Source organism: Halichoeres trimaculatus, unplaced genomic scaffold (assembly GCF_033239565.1).
Source record: "Halichoeres trimaculatus isolate MK-OKI-2021-1 unplaced genomic scaffold, fHalTri1.1 fHalTri1_scaffold_9, whole genome shotgun sequence".
Lineage (NCBI taxonomy): Eukaryota > Metazoa > Chordata > Actinopteri > Labriformes > Labridae > Halichoeres > Halichoeres trimaculatus.
Window position 1 is genome coordinate 21915673 of NW_027437188.1, and position 24608 is coordinate 21940280.

Consider the following 24608-nt stretch of genomic DNA (forward strand, 5'->3'; position numbering starts at 1 on the left):
ACAGTTTGTTCAGAACTTCTGCAAAATCATTTTATCATATTCTATTCAACACTGTAAATAGTCACCTTGTACTAAAACTGTTGAACCAATTAGTTACCCGAATGTTAATGAGGAAATGGTGATTGGGGCTGCAGGAATTTTGATTTAACAGAGTGAGAGAGTTTGAGATAGAGTGACAGCTAATTTAACCTCACTCTTCATTTTATTGATAGACTCTCAAGTTTGAACAGACAACTGCAGAATAACTGCTGACTGTGGGTTGGAATGAACATTAAAGGCTGATTAGCCTTTAGCTCAGACTTTATCACTCTTCCGTTTAGCTTTCTTTTGATCTTCTGTCCTTTTTCTGTCTGACAGTTAGGCTCCTATGTCCACCATCACTACAAAATTAGTCATAGAAATCAGTCATAGAAGCTAAGAAGTAGCAATTTAAAATAACCTGTAACCAGCAATATTGGCGCTGATAATCTCATTTTAAAGTGTGAATGACTTTTTCAAGATCACTTTTAAACTCCTCACAGCCCTTTTAAACAACAACCATCAGACCAGTTTGGTTATTAAGAAGCAGCTGTTTTTTTTCTGTGTTTTGTAAAGGATCTGCAATAATTGGTTGTTTTGCTGACCCCTTCATTTACTTGCAAAATTATGTTAATCATGTGAACAATGTGTGCAAAAGAGACATTTTCTATGGATATCTATTAAACAGAGAGAGAGAGAGAGAGAGAGAGAGAGAGAGAGAGAGAGACTGATGGTGGATACCAGTCGATATTTGACAAACAGGCAGATGTAACTTTTGATTGTTTTTCCTACCTTTCCTAACCCAGGCAGGCGTATGTGCTTGATGTGTCACTACGTAACAAGTGCAATGCCTTCCTTTGACCAGCTCGTCCCACAGGATGATGTCAGCAGAATCTGAGTCTGTGCTTAGACCAAGTGTCTCAAACAGAGAGATCTGAGCTGAAGTGAAGTGTATAGCGTTGACCTATAACACACACACACACAGATGATGCAGACAAATGAGAACCCCTGAGAATGGTTTTCCTCCTTCCAACCTGTCTTCACTATTCCTTTTGTGCTTTAGCCTTTTCTTTTCTTATGTGTTACCTGTCCTCCAATGTCTCCTATGGCAAGCACAGCCTGATCAGGTTGAGAGGGATTTGTCCAGTAGTCTAGGCACCAAGGGGTGAACTTCAAACCCTGGAGAGGAGAAAAAATGGTGTGAAATGGTGTGAAATGGTATATTTTGTGCCTGTTAACACTTTTTCAAAGCTTTATCACGCAACCATGTCTTATTTTGTCAACTTTAACCAGTAATAGAGAATTAAGAGAAATATAAATCAGTGTGATGTTCTTTTTCAAGTGATAGGTAAACCTTTACCTGAATTTTATACTTGCAGCTGATGTCCTGTTTGGACAGTATGTCATAAAAACACAGCTCCTTGCTCGTTAAAGACACAGCTATCTGGATAAAAAGAGAGTTTGTTGGATATAGAGAGACTTTCACATGTGTTCATATAAAACTACTCACTTTTGACTATCCTAGCAGTTTATTGTAGTATATCATAAGTAGTTAGTAGTTAAATTATCAGCATTGTCATTGACATGGGCTTTTTGCAAATCAATATTAGAGTGATATTAAAGAGGGGGTATTATGCGTTCCCATTTGTTTAACCTGCATATAGATAAACAATGTTGGATGTTCATACTAGATGTGTGCAGATTCCCAAACCTCTGCAAATTCAAATGCAATTCAGTGAAATCCCTGAATCTGTGAACCGCTCAAAATGATCTGTACTGAAAATAGCTAAGATCTTCACATGACCTTGTTGAAATGATGAACTCATCAAATGAAGATCTCTATACTGGTTCATGACACATAGTGTTTGAAGGCCCGGCCTCAAACACTAAGGTCTGCCCAAAATTCTGCACTTGATAGACTTCCAGGGGGCTGGCCAATCAGAGGGAAGGGGTTTTTGTGGCACAGGGAGCCTTTAAGAGACAGCAGCTAAAACAGAGCTGAAATAGAGGTTTTCTAAAACACCAGTGAAAGGAAGACATGGGGAATTTTTGAGCTTTAAAATTTTGTAAAACTACCACTGGGCTAACACAGGTTCAAAATAATAGTGCAATAACCCCTCAAAAAGGGGTGTTACCTATGATCAATCTTAATGCTCCAAGGTCAAAGTGTGCATATACGAGCAGTGCAGCAATCCTTCCTCCGACTGATTTCTGTTTGTTACGTTTGTTAAAATATTTCTTAAAAGTCAAAGTCACCTTGTTTAGGTTGTGCAGAAACACCACATCAGTGACCCAGAGGTCTTTAGATGCAACTGTGCTGTTTTGCAGTCGATGTGTGTGCAGAAGGGACATGTCCTCTCCGTCCCACAGCCCCACAGTTCCTCCTTTACTCACAGTCAGATACTGACCTGAACTCTGCAGGTGCAACACCTGCAGAAACCAGAGGACACGGGAAGAGGACAGTAATTGAACCCAGACAAATATAAGCGTTAGAGTAACAAATAGACTGTCTGTGTAGCTCACACTTTGTTTAACTGACAGCGTTACAGCTTTAATGATGCAGTTCTGGAACATTTTAATGGGAAGTTAATTAGTAAAATGGAGGCTACAATTTAAGATATTTTAGAATTAAGTGCTCCCTCTGCTTTCTCCCTGATCTTGAGTCATAAAACTACACTTGCTTAACGAAATTAAACATGACCTCAACCCTAAATCTCCCCCTGGTTGAATCAAAATAAGAACAAGTGTGTGTGCTGTGTTCCTTTCGGCTCAAACCAATAAAACATACAGAGTTGATGAATGATGCCATTTTATTGGCAGAGCTACGAAAAAGAGAGAGCTGCAGACAAAAGACTTGGGTTATAAGAAAGACTTTGATGAAATAAAGCTTTATTAGAATTAAGGGCTCAGGGCTTTAATGTACTCTAGTATTATTACTGCACACTAGGTCTTTCCAGAGCCAACTGTAGCCTCGCTCAGATTTCCCAGATAGCCTCTTATGTGTGTATCTTCAGTAAGTTGTAAAGCCAGTGAGTGACTTGTACAATGAGTTCTAATGTCTTATCTTGCAGATCTACTGACGTTGAAACCACATCTTACTACAAACAGCTCTTCAGTTTGAATTATTTCCCTTTTAAAGTTTGCTGGTCTCAAAAACTATTGTTCCAGTGAGAATCAAATATCTTAAAAATGAGAGCTCGTATAGGGTTATGTCAAGTGCTATCTGAAGTCTTTGTGAAACTTGTTAAAAAAAAAAGAAAGAAAGAAAGAAAGAAAGAAAGAAAGAAAGAAAGAAAGAAAGAAAGAAAGAAAGAAAGAAAGAAAGAAAGAAAGAAATGTTGGTTCTTGTCTTGGTAAAAAATACTGAGCTGCTCAGACATCTACTGAGTGGAAACAATTAAATCACATTAAGCCTGCGTTCAGGAAATTTCAGATATTCAGGAAGACATCTAATGAACACTGCATGAAGTATTTGGATTGACAGACCAGAAAGAAGGGAATCTAAATCTGTCATGAGACTGGACTTTTGTGACTAAAATGCGGGTTAAATTCAAAATTAATTCACACTATGAAAGTCTGGGGGATCTAAGACAGAAGGGGAGACGCTGACATAATATCATCTTGTTAAGCTATTGGATAGAGAGTTTTAGTGCTTGAGTCCAGGACCGCTTGGACTCCAGCGCTGATGTCCCAGACTCTGACTCAGTTTGGACAATGACTGGTTTTGGATTCAGAGGATTGTGTGGACGACTCTGACTTTTTCGACTTATCTAACACTGTTGTGTGTGGTTTTCTTTGTTTGCTTCAATAACTTTTTTTATGTACTCATACTTTTTGAAGTAGTTTCTAAAACCAGTACCTTTACTTCAACACAACTATTTTTAATTTTTAATTTTTACCAAATTTAACATTGCATAGGTTGATACATTTACATGCACTCAGCAGTCCGACCTAGGTCATAGCTCGATCACAAAGCCACAGCAGGGGATCTAGTCTTGTCTGCGTGTACATGTAGAATCTGCTTCAATAAGGGGGCATTGAGTCCTTTTTTGATAAGTGAAGCTGTATGCGTATCAAACAAGTTATGGTTCACCCAAAGAGAGAGTGGCATTCTACCAACAATGGCAAAGGTAGATGCAGCTGTAGCTCTCTATATTTTTATGTAAGCCATGGTGTTTGTTTGTTGTCTTTGAGCCGTAGACTGTATGAGCACAGCAAGTCTATTAATCACGGTTATCTACCTTCTCTTCTGGCTGAACGCCAAGGTGTGCTGAGACCTGCTGAATCCAACCATTGTCTGATAGCAACCATATTATCTAGGTCTGTCAGTCAAGCTTATAGACTGTATATAGAGTGGACAGTGTGGCTCCACCATTTATCATTGTACCGTTTTGAAGCCAAAATACCTCGGTCACAGGCACAGCCATTGTAGTAGTTGTGCAGCCAGAGTCTATGCAGTAGAGACAATGAGGGATTCTGGGAGAATCTGAGTGGAGCTGGGTGACAAATTTTTTTTTTTTTTTCTTTCGAGCGTCTAAACACTTCTTGACTCTACCTCCCAACATATTTTACAATCCCCCAAAAAAAACTAATAACGAGAATGGCAGCTGTTAATCAACGTTAAACGTTAATGTAAAGCCACGCTTTTAACCTCATATAACTAATGAAAACAAAACTTTTCAGAAAAAACAGGACTTGAATACAAGACAGCCAAATGATATCTTCAAATCACTACAACAATCAGACGTGAGAAACATTTCAATGAGGAATATTTTTTTTTTTAAGTATGACCACAGCCCATCTGGAATGGCTGGAAAGCGTGATTTTTTTTACATATACTGCAGCCAGCCACCAGGGGGAGCAGTTTTTGTGGAGACCTTACTTAGGGCCGAGCAAGCGGAAGTCCATCTTTTTTTACAGTCTATGGTCAAGCTATGCTTTGTCCGATTGCAATTTGACTAAGCTGTTTAGATGCATCCCAACAGTCCAATTCTGTGCTGACTAAGATCTTGGACTGATATCTGAAACTGCATGTAAACATACTGAGTTACTGGATCAAAAAAAAAAAAAAGAGGAATAGCAGAAAAGATACAAGCTGTCCATCGATAGTTCACTCTCAGCTGATTGGCTGACATCTATTGTCCCGTGTTTAGATGAATTAACCTAGAGAGGTAGAATACGCTGCTCATAATGAAATCATAACAAATGCTTTCACATGTCCATCATTCCAAGGTTAGTTACCCTTTCTTTTTCTTCTTTTGGTGTTACTAAAACTGAGTGGCATGAAATTCTTGTGCCTAAAAATCCAAACACTGAATTAAAAATGTGAAAGCCTTGTGCACAGTCTTCAGCCAACTTTTTATTTTTCCAACATTGCAACAAAAAATATCCCATCTTGTTTTACCATTTTATTTACTCCATTTTTTATGGGAAAAAAAAAACAGATGACTGCAGAAAATTTACATACCCTCTTATTCACTTGTCTGCTTTAACTACACCACATTTCACTGAGAGTGCAAGGATCAGGAATTAGTCTCCTTCGCAACATCACATTTTTTTTTCCCTCCTCACTCAAGTATGTTCTTCCCTAAATAGGTCAAAACCCTCCAGCCATTTGGAAAACAACTTGCACAACACCCTGACATTTTGACTTTCTCAGGATTGAAAGATTGAAGTGGTGAGCCATCATTTTATCCACCGTGGTAGGCACTTTACACCGGCCGCTTCATTTACATTTTAATTGATAGATGTTAAACTTAAAGGATTCTAGAGCCATTTATCTCCAAAAGAGGTGGGCCATTTTGATGAGCAAGACCCTAATACTCGCAGACTTTTCCTCACACAATGTTTAATAATGTGGAATTCTAGCAAGTCAGCAGAGTCACGGATCCTCCAGACAGTCAGTCAAAGTCAAAATGATTTGCAGGGAATATTCTGCAATAGATGAGGAGTTTAAATGAGAAACTGTTTTGAATCTTATAACAAACTCCTCTTTTCTCAACTCTGTAAGAGCACGGTGAACTTTTTACCTTCTGAACAATATCTCGATGTGGACAGGTGACAACGCGTGGTGGCGTCCAGCAGGGCACACTGCTGGTTCTTCTGTTCTTTACTTTTTCAGAAAGCTCCTGGAGAAGGAAAGAGCAAAGGTCGGCCCAGTCCACCCGGCCCTCTTCCTTCACTGCATTGATATCTAGAACCAGGCCGCGACGCTCCTGAGAGATGACCACACTGTCAAACAGGAGGCCATATTCCTCCTTGGAACCACAGCCGACTGATGACCAAGCCTGATGGATGAATTCAGCTCTGGAGAGGGAGCAAGATACACCTGAGGAGTCCTGTATAAACATCAACAGAGGAAATTAAATGCAGCAGTACTGGAGGTACTTTACTCAATGATACTGATGATTACATATATATCTCTGCTCGCTGTCAAGTGTTTCTCAGATGGGCTAAATTTGATGTGAGACTTTGTAACTTCAGAAAAACACTCACCGTGAAAAGAGCCTGCAGCTTTCTATAGTCCTCGCTGTTCATTCTGCTCTCAAGCTGTGCCACCTCCATCCTCGTTCCCATGGCTGCAGCTCAGATCTGTCAATCAGTCACCCAAATACCAGGCAAGGTCACTGAGGTAAAGCGAGTGAATGTGACTCCAGTAATACATTTCCTGCATTTATATGTGTTATGTGACAAAATACAAGATGTTCCCGGCTCCAGTAATCCCTTTGTAACCTTGAATATCAGGTTCACCGCGGGTTGTCATGTCACTGTAATCATAAGGCAGAGTCACAACAGCATGGGCTGCCTTTGTTGCCTATTTTCACTCTGTCCAAACCTGTCTGTGTTGAATGTGTGCAAAGGTTTTTTTTGTTGTTTTTTTTGTATGCAGCAAATACTTTCCCTGAGCTCAGCTGCTTTCAGGAGAGGGTGAACGGGTCCTTGGAAACGACAAAGGCAGCAGGTTGCCAAAGCACACCAAGTGTCTGCGTGTTGGGTAATGTGGAATCAGTTAGGTAAATGGGCAGCTTGGATGACAGTGTGAGTAAAAACAGGGTTTGTTAAATCCCTTTTGTTTTTAAAGTTGCATTTTGACATAATTTAAAACACTACAAAGGACAGAATCTGCTTTAAACTTCATCCAAGGTCTTTAAGAGACAAAAATAATAATATTGGAAGTGTTATTTAGCTTCTCAGAAATTCAGAATGCCAAGCGCAGAGTGCATAATGAAAGCATGAAATCAATCCTGAGCTGAAGCTTTTATCTCTTTTATAATGATGACTAACAGAGGTATGATCTTGATAGCTGATGATAGTTCATCCACCTCCTTATTTACATCTCTGTCAACAAGACAGTAGTCCGCAACAAGTATGTTTATGTTCGAGCACTAAATGAAAAGAATGCCGCTGTCTTGAGGACATTTCAACCATGTTTTGTTTATGAGCGTGATGACTTTTAATCAGCTGCATCCTGACGTGCCGTGTGGCAGGCAGCTGGCACCAGTCTTTATGGGATTACACAGACACAGCTCCATAAAATTAACACAAAGCGAGACCATATTTGAGGCAGATGCATTATACATATTGGTGTTGTAAAACATATGACATGTCAGTGCTCTATCATGTAGAACTGCTTTCAGCATGTACCTTTTAGATAGCTCACCAGATAAATAAAAAGTGTGTTTGACAGCTCTGATATCTGAAAGAAACTCACTAACTTGGCCACTTCAGATCCAGTCAACTCTCTGAAACTTTCCGTGGTGAATTTCTATCTGCAGTTTATTAAAGTTACACTGAGTATCATCCACTGCAGTCAAACTGTCCAAAGAGCCATCTCAGAACCAGACTGAAACTACATAATGATAGGCTCTTGGCCCTAGCAACACCACTCTGGAGTTAGCAGCACCTTCCAACACTGCCATTGTGTACACACTCTTCAGTCAAGCAGGTTTTTAATAATGAAGCCTGCATATTGGAGCTGAATACACATTTTCACAGTTAATAACAAATTCAAACTCACCAAGGCAGCCAATTTCATCCTCTCAGTCCACAACGGCCGTCTTGAGTAAACTGTCCCAGACTCCCTCTGCTCTGAGGTGTTGAAACACCGTTTTTTAAATCTATGACATTTCAAACAAATCTTCAGCCTCTGGCTCCGTCTTTTTTTGGGAGGGGGGTCAGCTGGGTCTGGTCCTGGAGGAAATTCAGCTGATTCCAGGAGCTTGGAGCCGTGTGTCCAGAGGTTTGTCTGAGGCAGCAACGCACGAGAAGCAATCAACGTTAACAGCTCTGGCCTCAGCACACACACCCAGAGAGAGTTAACTAACTGCCCCCAGTAGCCTAGACAGAGGCAGAGGGCGCACACACACACACACACACACACACACACACACACACACACACACACACAATTCTTTTCTTTTATTATCCCTCACTCTCAAAGCCTCAGACTAAGTTTCCCAGCAACCAAGTTGTCAAAAAGTTGTTTGTGAGTCCAGAGCAACACCATTTGTGTGTGTGCGTGTGTGTTTCTATTCAAAGATTAGAGACTGAAATGAAAATAATCTGTATGTTACAATTACCGCCTGCAAAACTTTACAATCTCGACACACATTTAAACAATTCACAAGAACACAGTTATTGTACTTCCAGTCATAAAAGTGTAGAGGAACAACTTTTAAAAGAAGTAACACCATCCTCAAACTGAACAAAAACACATCAAAGCTTTACAGTGCCACTTATGTGCTCTTTAGGAGACTTCCTGTGGGTCACTCAGGCTGCAAACATACTTGCACAAGACAGAAGCCTTGTGTTTTGTAAGAATGAGTTTATATATTTGCCTCATTTCTTTCACAAGCTGCACATAAACTTTGGATAAGATCACCCTCCCTCCCTCTAAGCCTTGTGTATGACTTAATGGCTCGGGATAAGTTGAATTAGCTGATTACAGTGGTCGTCAACAGTGACAGGATCAGAAAATTAGGTCTCAGCAATTTCAATAATAAAGCTTTAAAAATTAACTCTATCACAATTGGATTACAGTGGTGCATGCAAGAGCCAGTGCAGAGCCCAAAATAGCCCACCACAAATCCACCATGGAAAATCCACTATTATACAGGGAGAAGAATGAAGTTGCTGGAATGAGAAGGGACAAAAAAATAATAATGGTGCAAATCTTAGGACGGGAAGACGGGAAGGAAAGACGTCCGAGAAAGAGAGGAGGCAAGGGCGAAGGAGCTGAAATAAAGAGCTTTTATGCAACAATTCAAATCTGAAGAGACCCACTTCTGGAAATCTTTCTCAATGACAGAACTCTTTGATTTGAAATAAGAAAGAAAAGCCCCCCCTCCCCCAAACACACTCTTCATGACTCTTGTTCTCAATCTCAAGCACTACTATTTTTTTTTCCTCATTCTACGAAAGATGCGTTGGACATTATAATTAAAGTGTCAGACAGAAAGACAGCAGAAAAGAGGAATTATGAGTGGTTAGTTCATTAATATTAAACCCATAAAAGTTTAAAGAAGACCTATGTAAATTTTGCTGACTTATACACCTTAAAATTGAACAGTTAGCCACTTGGCATCAGTCCAAAATCGTCTTTATCCATTTACCCATGCCTACCTACAAATGACAACATCTACGTCATCATCAGTCTATCATGTGAAAAAATAAAATGCAATCACTCTTTTTTATTTTTTTTTGGTTGCAGCTCCAGGGCTCCTTTGAGAGACTGTGGTACAGGCCGATAACCAAACAATGGATTTTCTTGCTAATGTTCTCCATCCAACACTAAAACAAGGGGCTTTGATAATTATGACAGACGGGCGATGAGGTCTCAACAGTTATACCTCTGATAGAAACATTTTAACAAAAGTAAATGCAGTAAAGTAAATGAGGAATATGTGCACCACATTTTGCTTGAAGTAACATTAAAAAATGTAAATTTTTAAATTTTAAAGTCTTATGCAATAATTTCTCTTTAAGTGGATACATTAAGAGTGGTCAGAGAAGAACATTTCACTCATAAAAAATACAAAGAACCTCACTCAAAGTACTTTTTTCTGAAGACACTCAATTTCCAAACTGGCACAAAAACATTTGCGTAAAACAGCTTTAACAAGGTCTGGCATTTTTCTGCGATTTTAAACTTCATAAATCACATTTTGCTATTATGTTTATTTGTTTTTTTTCATTTGAAACAACTTTTCAACTTTTAAACCGCAGCTCAACTGTTTGGTTTGGTGGAGCACTTTTTGAGCCACTTAGCTCACTGAAAAAAAAAATTGAAATTGAAATTGCGTTAAACTGAATAAAACCTAATTGGGCTGTCTCTCCAGCTTGAAATATTTTTTCTGAATTTTGTGTTCTTTGAATTTTGTGCTCCGACAACATTAAAAATACAATAATCTTTACAATATGTTTTCTTTTTTTGTGGATGGAGCATTATTGAACATTATTTAACATAACCTTAAAAATTAAACAGACTTCGTATCACTTGCATTTAAAAAGTGAAAGTTAAAGGGTTGAAAGGAGAGGTAGTTACAGGGTAAAGCCAGTTTCGACAATGGACAGTATTTTTTACCAGTCTTAAGTTATAATTCAAATGAACAGCAAAACATACTAAATGATATTGATCTTTACTTTCTGATTCAGGCCATTATTCAAATTAATGCTGCACAGCTACACCACTGTTCTTCTGTCATTTTAGCTCCATATTAATAAGGTGAAGCAATTCTTATCAGAGTCCTTCTCTGACTTCATTAACAGGTTTTCACTCTGCAAAATGGTGTTTTGCTGGCATTTGGATGTGGTTATTCACTGACATCACTCTGATTAGCTGCACCTGTATGCTTAGCTCATATGCCGAACTTTAAATGCATAGTGGTGAAGTGATGTTGGAAAAACTGTTGGTGTAACACTTTACTTTTGAAAATACAGCTGAGCAGTTAATGAGTTTGAACCTGAAAATCCTTGGACAGCTCTTGCTTCTCACTTCCATTTTGATCACGATATTGAAAGTATGCATGAGTGAATATATTTATAACCACAAACACCTATTTTGTACCGAATTGAGAATTTGTATTTTTATTTATTTTTACCCTCTTCCTTCAGCTTTGCCTTCCTTGATGTTCTACCATGTCTTGTTAAAGAGCCTGAGCATACAGTTGAGGGAAGCGTAACCTTGAGTGTCTGTGAAGTAACACATGGCCATAAAAGAGCTATGTGGCCTTCTATACATTAGGCAGTAAAAAGAGAGACAGCACACACAGCAGCTGAGTTCCCGCTCACCTGGAGGGGTTGTGTTTATGATGCACAGGATGATGCAGACAGGACAAAGGAAGCAGACAGCGAGCACAGCCTCCATCTCAAATGCATGATTATTACTGCAGACCTTGATTTCCAGATAGGATTAGAACATATCTGATTGAAGTTAAATATGATGTATGCGGATAATAGGAGGATAATAGCCCAGAGTACGAGATACCAACATATGGATCAAGATTACAGTTTACAAAAGAAACGTGACAATAAAAAAGACGGACATCCAGAGCCTTAACACAGCTTCTTTTCATTGCACTTTTTCCAGTTTGTGCAATCACCAAAGTTTTAAGGACATGGGAAATAATCACATTTTGCTCAACTTTTCCAGAGCTTCACAGTGCTGAGCAGAGGGGGAAATATATAAAGGACGGGAGGAATATCGACTTAAGAATCTGATAAAAGAACAACATAAAAGAGAGGTAAAAATCCCTAGCAATTACTGTCAACCTGATTTGCTTTGAACCTCAGACTACCTGATCTCCCCTCAAAGCCACAGAATTATAAATTATACAGCCAAAATAATAAAACGTCTTTACAAATTACAAAGCCTCACATCACCTATTCCCTAATCAAAGCGTCCTTGTAGACTGCTACACCACCGTCTTGAAGGCCTGCAGGATCATGTTGGTTTGGTGAGTGAGCCGGTTGGCGCTGACAAACACGTTTATCGCTCTGGAAACAAGCGTGGCAAAGACACAAGGACACAAGCGTCAATCATATAGCAAAGTAACCATGGCAACGATATTAAGATTGATCCAGGAAACACTTTGATCTGGCTGGAATGAAGAATGTCAGGCTTCAGAGAATACACGCCAGCGTGAATCCACAGGAAATGGGTCAAGGGAATTATTCAGCACTGGTGGATTCGATAGAAGTAGGCCTGTGATCAAACGACAACCATTTACATGCTGGTGACAGTGCATGTGTGTGGGAGTGTGTGTGTGTGTGTGTGTGTGTGTGTGTGTGTGTGTGTGTGTGTATGTGTGTGTGTGTGTGTGTGTGTGTGTGTGTGTGTGTGTGTGTGTGTGTGTGTGTACAGTATGTGCACATAAAACTGTTAAAAATGATGTTTTTCGGTGTGTGCTTGTGTTAAAGCAAAAGGCTGAACAAGTGAGTGAGACGACAGAAAAGAACAGAAACAGACAGAAAACAGAGTAAACAAGAAACACTGTCATACTTTCCATCTTTGAAGTACGTTTTGAGTGTGTCACTGAAGCTCTTGGAGTACTTCACAAACTCTTTCTTCTGTCTTTCCAATGCCTACCCAATAAACACAGACATCTTTTCAGCTCAACTCAGTTCACTGTGTTTGTACATGTGTGAATTTTCCTCCTCATGTCTACTCACCCGTCTGTTTCTATACTGGTATTTCCTGAAGACGGTGTTCACTGTGTCGAGCAGCTCTTTAATGGCACTGGCTATATCTCTGTGGGTTAACATAAAGAGTTTCACGTTAGGAAAAACACCATTATTAAATCTGTCTGTTTTTGCAAAGCAGAGAAACATTCACACTTCTCTCCTTGTTGCCTCTTTTTCTCAACCCTTTCCTCTCAGACGTGCTTTGTCACTTCCAGCTTTGGATTCTGCAGTTGCATAACTTCTTTCTTTTTAGCATTTCCTTTGAATCGATTTTCATTTCTAAGCCCTCTGCTGGGTAAGTAACTTTAGTGACTCACTCAAGAGTATTGAACTCGATCAAAATAATGGCAAAGTGAGCCAAGAAGAAAAGAAACGTCTTTCACTTTCCTTTTAATGTGTGGGAATAGTGCAGTGATCAGGGATATATTTACTGGCATGCATGAACCAAACAGCTGAATCATCATCTGAACTCTTCTGGTGCATCTTCAATAATTTGATTTCTCGACATAGATCAAGGATTAATCCCATGGACTACTTGTCTTAGGAGCTGATTTTAATTTATTGCTTGAAATACAATGAACCAGTTGGGGAAAGTGCAAAGTCAAATGATTTCCAAAAACCTTTTAGAACTTACATCGATGAAGATGGATTTGGATTAAAGCTGAAGTGGTTAAAGAGTAAGATAATGTGCAAGGGTGAGGTCAGACAAAATAATTCTATCTATCCTGCTACATCCACAGACGCTGCAGTTTTTCTCTTTTTAAACCAGAGCTAATCTCCATCTGCAGATTCTACATAAGGATGTAGACTATGTACAAAGAAGTAGTTAATTTCAGCAAGTTCTGGTTTCAGTTTGTAGTCTGAGGCATTGGTGTATGCAACACACGTGAATTGCACACATTCATGAAGAGGCATTCTAACTTCTATTGATGGTAATCCAACTATGATTTATCTCTATTCAGTGATATCCTCGTGCAAGAGCAGCTAAAACAACATTTAACATCAAAATTAAGTTGAGCAACAGATGTGCTTACTGCTGTGTTGTACAACATTAAACAGTAGTTACTTCACCACATTCCCAGACATACGTCATTGATCCAATCCTTGTTAAAGTAGCATACAGTATCAACAGTTTCACCTGGCATATTAAGAACGATTACTTCTAAACATGTACTTCCAAATCTACAGTTCTTATACCACTGGAATCTTGATTTAAGCAAGCACTCAAACCCTAGATAAGAAGACATTCAGCTTGCATCATCGTCATATCATAAAGAAACAGTTGCTGGGAAAACCTCATTAAATATCAAAAGGTCTGCTTAGTTTATAGGGTCATACACAGCTTAGCTCCTCCTCCTCTGTCAGGCTTTATCTCCTCTTAACAAACACAAATACAAGTACAACAAGTGCACCAATGGAACTCAGTACCCCATTCAAATGAAACATCACCATCTTACTGTTCATTAATAAAAATAAAGTTAGAAAATAACTTCTTAAGAAGCAAAAATGCCACTATATTATCATTATTATTATAATAATTTTTTAATCTGTTTCTAACCATATTCTGGAACACAATTTCTGTGTCGCCAAATTACACCTGGCAATGGGACTTCCACTGAAAATTAGCCTCTTAGGCTAACTTGGGTACATTTACATTTGCAAAATATCTGTAGATGTGCGTTGTTCCTTTTCAAATAAATTAACATACAAATAAACATATTTGTTATGATGATATTTTTGTGTTTTAAAAGTCCATGATAGGAAAACAGGTTTCTTCTTCAGATTCATATTGCTGAAGAACGCCGGAGTGAAGCCTCTGTGTGTTCTACTGTCTGCCATGGAATTGAGACCGACTGGAAACACTTCAAAACGGGCTACAACGGGGGAACCAACAGTCTGAAACCATTCATGTTGCAGATGTAAACATAGAACAGAGAGAGACGTTGCTGAACACTCAGCTGGCTACACTGAAAAATTCTGAAAAGTTAGCATTAGTTCCCAGAGGTATGGGTGTATTGAATAGCGCCCTGAGACAAGCAGTAACCACTTTTTGATTTCAAAGTTATGTCTGGGCATATTTTCTTGGTTGTAAAACAAGCTGATCAGCTGTTTCACTTCTCTTAGTAAAATTGTCTTACTGAATTACAGACAAGCCAAATTCACCTTACATGTTCAGAAAAACTACTTATTTAAAAGAAATAAAATACACTTGCTAAGATTTCAGTTTTTCCAGCGTAAAGAGGAGACATTCAGGGTTTCTTCTTATTCATCCTGCAAATATGCACTATTTGCTTTAAGGAGGTGCTATTTTTAACACAAAACCATAACTTGTTTTTAAGCTTGTGTCCTTGAGCTCTTAAGTGTGCATGGTTTGTGTTTAATCTTCTAACACCACAAATGTACCAACATAGCTGTCAACCCCACGACCCTTTTAAGAGATTTAGGACGAGTGCTGACTCATTTTATTCCCCTTTTACTCTGCATGCACAAAATGACTCTCTGCAGCAGACATTCTTGGCTTTAGTTTGAATTTGCACCAATTTTCACCATAGATTCAAATTTTGCCTTCTAATTAATTAATACATTCATATTTGATATTATCATATGTTCAACAGTAAGGCGACCCATTTTATCCCAAGGGAGTCGAATAGTTGCCAAAGGTACTCCGTAATTGAAAAAAATATGGTCATGCAACACAAACACACAGACACAGACACGCTGGGCCTTACTTGATGGTCTGTAGGAAGCCCACTCTGTCATTGATCTCGTCTGGTATGGTGCTAAGGATCTTTTTCAGAGCTCGAGCCCTCTCATTGAGCTCCTGGAACTCTGGCTCCGGTCTGTCAATCATGAAGTCTAAAAGTCACAGAGAGGGAAAGAAAAAATACAGACCTCAAACTCCTCATTGACAGGCACGTCAACACACATTCAAAAAAGCCACAGGGGAGACAGAAATGAAGCAATTAATAACGTTGGCACATATGAAAAAAAAAAAGTGCCAGTGAGGATCAAGTATAAATGTGTTTTTGTGTGTGCACGTAGTTTGGAGTGACTGTGTTGGGTTTGTTAAGTGAAGGCAGGATTAAGGTAGAAGTCGGGCTGTGCAGGAGGTAAATTTAAAATTCATCCAAAGTGTGCGTGTGCATGTGTGAATTCATTACTACCATCAATCACTGTACATGGCACAAGGAATTCAATTACAGACAGAGACCGAGGAATATTTGGGAAGAGAGGGAGCAGCTGATTTGTGGAGAAACAGCTCCCCCTGGTGGATGATGGCACAGCTGTTACAATAACGGTGGTATCAAAGATGCCTATGGTGGTTGTCATCCAGCTTGCAGATAAATCAATGAATGCAAAAGGAATATGTTGTATGTGATGTTACACTCTCCTCTTTCTTCCTATGCATCGTACAATAAACAGCATACCTTCCACATCATCTCCAGCCATTCGAAGTAGACACTCATTGTAGTTGACTCTTAGTTTTTTCTTCTCCAGTATTTTCAGAACAATGTCCTGGGTCAGACCAGGGTTTTCCTTCTCTGCCTTGAAACACACAAACATACAGCTGAACTGAAAAGCAGCCAGCCTTTATCTTGTCTGGACTTAAATCTATTAAGTCTACAGATCAAAAGAACGAAGATGGTCGAAAAATGTGTGAAAAGGGAAGTTTTTCTTATTGAAGTCTGTGCAGTGAAACATAAAAAAAAAATCACAAAAGAAAACTTTTTACCTTTATGAAAGCCGCTCTCAAGGTCTGTGCTGCTGATAAGTTGATGCTCTCCAACTGAAAGTCATAATGCACACACAAACACGAGTCAGTCGAACAAAACATAACACACACACCCGGCTTTGCTCTTATCACGGCCTCTCCTCTGTCCTGAAATGTAATTCTGCAGAAAGTACATACAAGCAAGGTATCCGGCAATATCAGAGGAGGACACGGTGTTATTTTATTGTGGAAAGCTGTGCTCAGTCTGTCCGTCTGTAGTCCTCATCTGAACTTCAGGGGAATTGAAGTCTTTTCTATTACTCTGAACTGATCTTGTGTTACAAACCTTGCTACTGCCTGAAACTATGAGCAACTTTTGTCTGCCTATCTGCTCCCGATATACTCAAAATGAAATACAGAGTCTTTTAATAGCCGTTAGCTTATCAAATTTCGCTCAGAAAATGTGAAACTGTAAAAAACATAGGCGTAAAACTTCAAAACAGTTAAAGCAATCAGATGTGAGATGCACAGATCAGAGGATTTTGGTCTGAGTGTGTCATTCCTGCTTTTATTTGGAGGATTGAATCTTTATTGGAAAGCGGATGGACAAGAAATGAGAAGGGAGAGAGTTCAAGAGTGATGCTGTGATTAAATGGTCAACAGCACAAGCTCATGAGCCACCAGGGCACCCGTAAAAAAAAGTTTCAAAGTAGTGAAGTGGAACGTGTTTGCCAGACATTCAAGTGTAATACTTCTGTCCTCTGTGGTACCAAAATCCTGCTGTAGGAGTTTGTGTTTGTGTGTGTTTGTGTGTGTATGAGTGTGTGTCAGATTCTACTAAGAGGGGATGATAAAAACAGCTTTAAGTCAAGATACACATTATTAGTGTTTTCTGTCTTTGAAGGTTCATGCAGGGTTGCCAGGTTGGATTGGGTTTTCTTTGGGATACTACCAGATTTTAGTCTAAGCAGGTTCAGTGGATCTACTTTAACATTAAGTAAATTAAAACCAATCTCCTTTCATAAATAAACCACAGTGCACCAGGAAAGTGCATCCCCTGCTTTTCCACATGTTATGTTACAGCCTCATTCCAAAATGGAATAAATTCATTTTTTCCTCAAAATTCTACACAAAACATCCCATAATGACAATGTGGAAAAAAAATGCTTTTTAAAACTTTTGCAAATTTATTCAATACATAAACTTAGAAATCACATGAATTTAAAATCGAGCTCAGGTGCATCTTGTTTCCACTGATCAACCTTGAGAGGTTCCTACAGCTTAGTTGGAGTCCATCTGTGGTAAATTCAGTTGTTGGACATAATTTAAGTCCTACATGTGACAGCGCATGTCAGAGCACAACTAATTTGTGAGAATTGTCTGTAGACCTCCGAGACAGGATTGTCTAGAGGCACAAATCTGGGGTTGAGTAAAGAAAAATTTCTGATGATGGGCTCCATCATCTGTAAATGGAAGAAGTTCAAAACTACCAGGACTCTTCCTAAAGCTGGTTGCCCCGGAGTTTGCTAAAAGACAACTGATGGATTTTCAGACCAGAAGAAAGAAATCTTCTGCTCTGATGAGACAAAGATCAAACTCTTTTGCTTGAATGCCAGGCGTCATGTTAGAAGGAAACCAGGCACCGCTCATCACCTGGCCAATACCATCCCTACAGTGAAGCGTGGGTGTGGCAGCATCGCACTGTGGAGATGTTTTTCAGCAGTATGAATTGAGAGACTAGTAAAGATTGAGGGAAAGATGAATGCTGCGACATACAGAGACATCCTGGATAAAAACCTGCTCCAGAGAGAGCGCTTTTGACCTCATACTTGGGCAACGACCCTAAGCACACAGCCGAGAAATCACAGGAGTGGCTTCAGGAAAACTCTGTGAGTATCCTGAAGTGGCCCAGCCAGACATGCATGAGAGGTGCTGCAAAGAGGAAAGGGCAAAACTGCCCAAAGATAGGTGTGCCAAGCTTGTGGCATCATATTCAAAAAGTCTTGTGGCTGCAATTGCTGCCAAAGGTGCATCACCAAAATACTGAGTGAAGGCTGTAAATACATATGCACTTGTTATGCCAAAGTTTTTTATTTTTAGTATATTCACAAAAATTAAAACACACCCACACACACAGACACACACACACTGCCATTATGGTGTGTTTTCTGTAGACTTCAGAGGAAAAAAACAATTTGTTCCATTTTTGAATGAGGCTGTAACATAACCAAATGTGGAAAAAGGAGAACAGTGTAAATGTTTTCTGGATGAACTGTATGTTATTAATGCAAAACTCTAACCAACTCGACTCACAGGTAAGCAGGTAGGCTTCAAAGACACATACAGACACACGGTCCTGCCAGCAGGCGCAAACACACAAACGCAACCCCACCTGCACTAACACGTCACATGTGCCGGTGCCTGCAGTTGCAATAAGATGGACAATGTGTTCATCGCCCTTTACCCCTGTGTACATCAAAAACAGAGTTCAAAAATATTTTGACATGTTTTGGTTGAACTTAGTTAATAATTTAATAATCCATCAATTTAGTTGGTTCAGAGAAGAGAAGAGAGGATAAGAAGCAAAAGGATTCCCTGCATTCTCTGTTCTATACACGGCTTTTAATAATTCAAGCAATTTATGAGGGAGCTTACACAACTATTGAAGGAGAAATGCTTTCAGTGCTGATACACTTGATAAATGCTGCAAAGTGCTCTACTCATGGAGGGTTAGGATGAGATAAGACTCCTTATCTTGTTTCCATGTTGGTTCTTTGTTAATAATATAACAACTGCAGGTCTGGATCTTGTAATGGTTTGTAAAGCTTCTTGAGATAAGAGTTGTTTGGATTTGGCACAATGCATAAAGACTGATTGACTGAAACTCAAAACTTGTGGTATTATGATGAAAATATTGCAATACCGCTGACAATAACAGCAAGAGTAGTGTACTTCAATAGAAACCGGGGGTTTTGTCACCTAGCAACCCTGCAAGTATTTTTAGATGAGATAGACAGGAAGGAGTCCTAAAACCTGAAAATGGGCAAACCATTCAGCTGCACCTGCTGACCCATCCTGAACTCGAAAAATTCTTGGTTCCTTTTCTACAACACTGCAAAAAAGACTTATCGCGTACTTTTGTCTTATTTTAAACAAAATATTGTCTCATTATACTCAATATGAGCCACATTTGGCTGACAGGTCTAGAAAAATGTCTTGTTTCAAGTTATTCAAAGACAAAAATGAGGGTTGCACTGCTTGGAACAAGCAAAATGAATCTGCCAATGGAACAAGAAAAAAATTATTTGAAAAAATAATGTCTTAATACATGTAACTTTTCTCTTGTTCCATTGGCAGATATTTTTTTAACTTGTTACAAGCAATTCAGGCCTCATTTTTGTCTTTAAAAATTGTCTAATCTGAATAACTTGAAACAAGACGTTTTTCTAGACTGGTCGGGTGAATGTGGCTCCTATTAAGTCTAAAAAGACATTTTCTATTAAAAATAAGACAAAAACACTTGATAAGATTTCAGTTTTTTGTAGTGAAAGTCAGCAGGAAAGAAATGCGGTTTGTTTCTTTGCTATACGATAAAAAAATGTCGCTGCTCATTTTGGAGTTGTTAACTTGTATTTAAATTAGTGCTGTCAGGCGATTAAAAAAATTAATCAAATTAATTACAGGATTTGTAATTAATTAATCTAATTAATCGCATTTTAATCTCATATCTGCTTAAGGTCCCAAAATAAAGAATTTGAATCCCAGGACATTAAAATTACATTAAAAGACATTAAAAAACATTTAAAAATAAGGTGGGGATATATACAACACATTTTTAGGTACCCTGAGGCATAAGGAACGCATTAAAAAAGTTTTATAGTTCTATCTTTACAAAATCTACACAGATTTGATTTTTAGGATGGTTTTTGCTTCTGTCACATTTTTACTCAATTTGGACTCAATTTTCACTGCAATATGAACTTCTATACTTCTATGATGTCAGGAGAACCAGGGCTTAAGGCTAAAAACTGTGAGGAACTATGTACAAAACACTTAATTCAAGTCTTGGATGAAAGAAAAGTGAAGTATTTTCAGTTTTACAAGCTCTGAACACACAAACTGTTGCTCATTGGTGCTGAGCAGCCCCAAGCTGAAACATGACACCAGGAAGATGGAAGCAAATTTTCAAAGAATTCTTTAGATTTAAATACAGGACAAATATCGATCATTCAGGGCTTGTTTGATGCAGTAAAGACTGTAGAATAATCTGTTTTTTACAGAATTGTGCTAGAGCAAACAGTTGATTTTCTGCAGATTTTCAAAAAAGATGTGTGAATAAATGAGATATGGACGGCAGTCCCCCAAAAATCACTGTCGCTTCTCCCCCGGTTTAAAGCATGTTGCTGAAGTCACGTGTGGAACAATCAGGGACCATCGCAAATTTGAAAATCTGACGAGAACACCACTTTTTCCAAGTAGGACAAACGGTTTGTAATGCCAGACATTTGAATATAAGTGCGTCTTTGAACGCCCTGCAGGTGTGGGATCCAGATTAATCTGCGTTCATTTTTATAACGAGTTAATTTGCGGTGTAATAAATTAATCTAATAAACGCGTTAAAATGACAGCCCTAATTTAAATAAAAAGTTAGTTGCTTAGAAGTGAAAAAAAAAGTTGTCAGAAAAATAAAACATCATCCTGATGAAAAGAAAGGAAAATCTCAGTGGAGGTAGCGTTTAAGTCATGTGAGCTGCTTGTTTGTATTCAAACATTAGCAGTTTAACCTTGTTAATTGCCTTTACTAGGTAATCACGAAAACTGATGGGTTGTCTTGACCACCTGCACTAAAGTAAAATATATTGTCTGCTCATAATCTATAAATCTCAACTCTTTTCCTCCTTGCTCAGTAAACCAAGGGATTACCAAATTACAAGAACACTGATTGGGAACTGCAACACCTGAACAAACTGTGGTGAAAACCCGTCAGGAAGATGTTTAACTGAACAAGGAATGTGATCTTCCACTCTCATCTACCTGTCCTCCTCATGAAACAAGCCCCTGCCTTGTTTCGCCTCAGCCAAAGCCCTGCCCACTTTACCTGGTCAAAGACGGGATACATGACACTGTAGAGAGCCATCGAAACTGTGGAGGCGGTATCAGCTTCATTCTTCGTGTCTTCCATGGTCATTCTTGACCAATCGATGGCTCTTTGTTTGTGTGCCTGTCCAGTGATGCCAGTTTCAGGGCGTTCAGGTGCTAATGGAGACTGATGGAATGACAGCAAAGAAGGAGCTGAGGAAGAGGAGAGCAGCACGTGAGAGCAAGGAGAAAAAGAGGGTGAAGATTTCTTAATAAGACAGCTGAATGGGTTACAATCAAAAATCTATTTAACCACATTAGTTCAGTGTTTTAATGCTCTCCAATGAAAAGTAAGAGAGTGTGATAAATTCATAAAATATTTCTGGTAATGATTCCAACAAATCTCAGCTTTACGGCCTCTCATTAAATGTCATAAAACCCTGTGTGTACGACTTCCCTGAAAGCGCTTTGCCATGATCATCACATAAGAGTCACATTGTAAGAGGGTGTGGACTTTACTGCTCCTCTGAGGGCAATGGTGACAAAACTGCCATGAGTCACACCTTAATAAGGAACACCCTCTACAATATTAGTGCGACACTAAAAATACCAGGGATAAATTTAGAACCTGGCAAACACATTCAGTTTTTTTTCCAACCTTTAAAAGGAGCAAAACCTGAGAGAAATATGTCTTTTAACTGTTTGTATCATGACGCTTTTCTTTCACACAAACACTCGTACGCGAACCCTCCAGGACCAGTTCACCTCAGCCATTGTTTGTTGTGTGACGCCTTTGAAGGATCTACTCTGACGCAGTTCTTCATTCTGCTCATCATGACACACAGCAGGTTGTTTACTGTAGGGCAGGGACACGCTTACATACCAAGTTTGTCTTCACATGCGTGCCTTACTTTTTAACACATCAGTGAGTCACTTCTCGTGACAACCTGGTTGTGAGTTTACACTTTAGGTGAATCTAAAAAAGGCTAAAAAGGCTTTAAGGTTTAGTAGTTTCTCAGTGTGCAATCTGATACCTTATACAAGACGGGTATCAGGATTATGAACAGGTCCAGAATCAGTCTGTGGCTGCTCAGAGGTTTTAGAAAGGATCCCACTGAGAATTAATAACAGACATTGTTTATAGACAGCCTTTGTGGGCATTTAAGAGCCTAGAGAGCGGTGTCTGCTGCCCTCTCTGGCTGAAAGTCTGTTTTTATCTCAGGCCACAGACAGCTTCCCTGCAGGGTGTAGCCCGAGTGGTCAGAGGCAGTCCTGAGAGGTATTCAAAAACAACCACGGCTGTGTCATCTCCACTGATCGGTATCTGAACGTAATATTAGAATTTGACTGTACCCTGTACAAAATATCTCATGCAAGCAAAATTTGCATTTGATAAACTGATCATTTTACATCCATCAAAGATGTGTCTAAATGATTAAAGAGGAAGGCACATTAGATTTTGGTAGCCAGAGCACTGGAAAATGCTTAGTCTTGCATTTATGCATCTTCAACTACAGTTGTTAGTTTTACATATTGAAAGTACATACAACTCTGATGGAGGGTGAGAGGCCAAAACTTTGGAGGTCAGAAATGACTTTCTTTAAAAAAAAAAAAAAATTAAAATTAGTGACAGAAACGCAACCTCTCTGCATAATAATCCTCTCCTTTATCTTAAACACGAACACAAAATGAAATACAAACAGATGCAGGGTGTTTTCTAGACACACATTTCTATTGACATATAGAAGGGCTTATATGTAAATTATATTACAAATAGTTTTATCAGCTTGATGAGGAAAGTGTACACGTGGACAGTAATGTCTGAACATACTACATTAAATACTCATTGGACTTATTATTGACTAAAAGGATTGCTTTTAGGAGGATCACGCCCCCCAAAAAAACCCACAAATAAACAAAAAAATGTAGTTAGTCAAACAAGCCCATGAGTGGTCGGTTAAATAAATTCTCTCTTGACAATATATTCAGAGATTTCTTTCACTGAGTTGGATGAACTTTTAAAGTTAAAGTATCTCATAAGTGAGCATTCAGACATAATGAATGAAGCCCACCTGAAAATGTCCGCCAATCAAAAACACGCGTATCAGCAACATCAGTCGCACAGGGAGTCGCGCGACTGATTAAAAGACGTCATAAAATCAAGGTGTGCCAACAACAATTGGCTGTGATAGTTCACGGTCAATTGGGTAAAATAACATAAATCATGCTGAACCAGGAATCCTATAAAATGTAGACACAAAACCAAGAGACATTTATTTCAACCTCATAATTTTGCACATCTTGTTTACTGTATGAGGACACTGGCAGTGATGTGATGCTGTAAAACCTTTGTACCCTCACGACTTTTACACCTCAACGAAAGAGTAGGAAGTTACTCCATGACAAACAGCTGTTCAACTAATACTGCCACCACAGGAGGAGCAGAATACCGATAGCATGAAGGTGGATAACATTAAGGAGCTAATAATACCTACAGGTAGCATTAACGCGCTAATAAGAGATTATCAGTGCAGAGCAGGTGATCAACTCCGCCCTTAGCTCACGAGCACTATGTCGCGAGCTAAAGATCATGCGATAAAACAGCGAAATAAAAAAGATATAACTACAACAAACAGGTGGCTTAGTTATGATATACAAAATGAATACTCACCCTTTCTTGTTGTGCTTTATGTCATTCAGGAAGTTTTCCTGCCTGGCAAACAGAAGCCGAGAGCCGGGGTGGGCGGTGCTGAGTTCCGTCCCTTGGTATCCCACGAGAGGCTGGTTGTAGTTCCTCCGGTAAATCTCCCTCCCACGTCTTCATTGTAAAAGCAACCGTTACAGACTTCAAGTCCCAGAAGGTGCAGGTGGTGTGTGCTTTTTTTTAACCCTTCCCTTACTTTCACTGTTAAAATTATGCTACACGAGAGCACTGCTGCTAATTTTTATATTTACAAATAACAAAACGTAGAATTATTTACGTCGTGGTATGTTTAAGTGCATAAAAAATAACTTGAGCTAGTTGTCAGCAGGTGGCACGACTTTGCCTTGACTGTTTGGCAATGAAGACGAATCAAACCTTGAAGACAAACAAAGATGTTGTAAATGAGTAGAAGAA

The 24608-nt window shown here is 39.0% G+C and overlaps 2 protein-coding genes across 4 annotated transcripts in view; both read right to left on the reverse strand.

The window, feature by feature from the left end:
- LOC141798382 (cilia- and flagella-associated protein 337-like) overlaps nucleotides 1-8313 on the reverse strand; it is a 35426-nt gene extending 27113 nt beyond the window's left edge. For 2 of the 3 annotated variants that reach the window (XM_074680294.1, XM_074680296.1), the window contains exons 1-7: nucleotides 8036-8313; nucleotides 6514-6609; nucleotides 6048-6356; nucleotides 2275-2448; nucleotides 1379-1462; nucleotides 1105-1197; nucleotides 811-982 (exon numbers count right to left, since the gene is read on the reverse strand). In XM_074680294.1, the coding sequence (XP_074536395.1) occupies nucleotides 811-982; nucleotides 1105-1197; nucleotides 1379-1462; nucleotides 2275-2448; nucleotides 6048-6356; nucleotides 6514-6594 (913 nt within the window). In that variant the 5' untranslated portion in view covers nucleotides 6595-6609; nucleotides 8036-8313. Of the gene's footprint in view, nucleotides 1-810; nucleotides 983-1104; nucleotides 1198-1378; nucleotides 1463-2274; nucleotides 2449-6047; nucleotides 6357-6513; nucleotides 6645-8035 lie in introns of all 3 variants that reach the window. The other variant, XM_074680295.1, reaches the window with a different exon arrangement.
- A 2967-nt stretch (nucleotides 8314-11280) lies between these two features.
- On the reverse strand, nucleotides 11281-24323 carry pdcd10a (programmed cell death 10a). The gene is made up of 8 exons (XM_074679541.1): nucleotides 24162-24323; nucleotides 21510-21703; nucleotides 16433-16486; nucleotides 16128-16245; nucleotides 15429-15555; nucleotides 12688-12766; nucleotides 12518-12600; nucleotides 11281-12012 (listed from the first exon to the last, which is right to left on the reverse strand). The coding sequence occupies exons 2-8, from the start codon at nucleotides 21597-21599 to the stop codon at nucleotides 11931-11933; spliced, it is 633 nt and encodes a 210-aa protein (XP_074535642.1). The 5' UTR covers nucleotides 21600-21703; nucleotides 24162-24323; the 3' UTR covers nucleotides 11281-11930.
- Nucleotides 24324-24608: the final 285 nt, after the last annotated feature.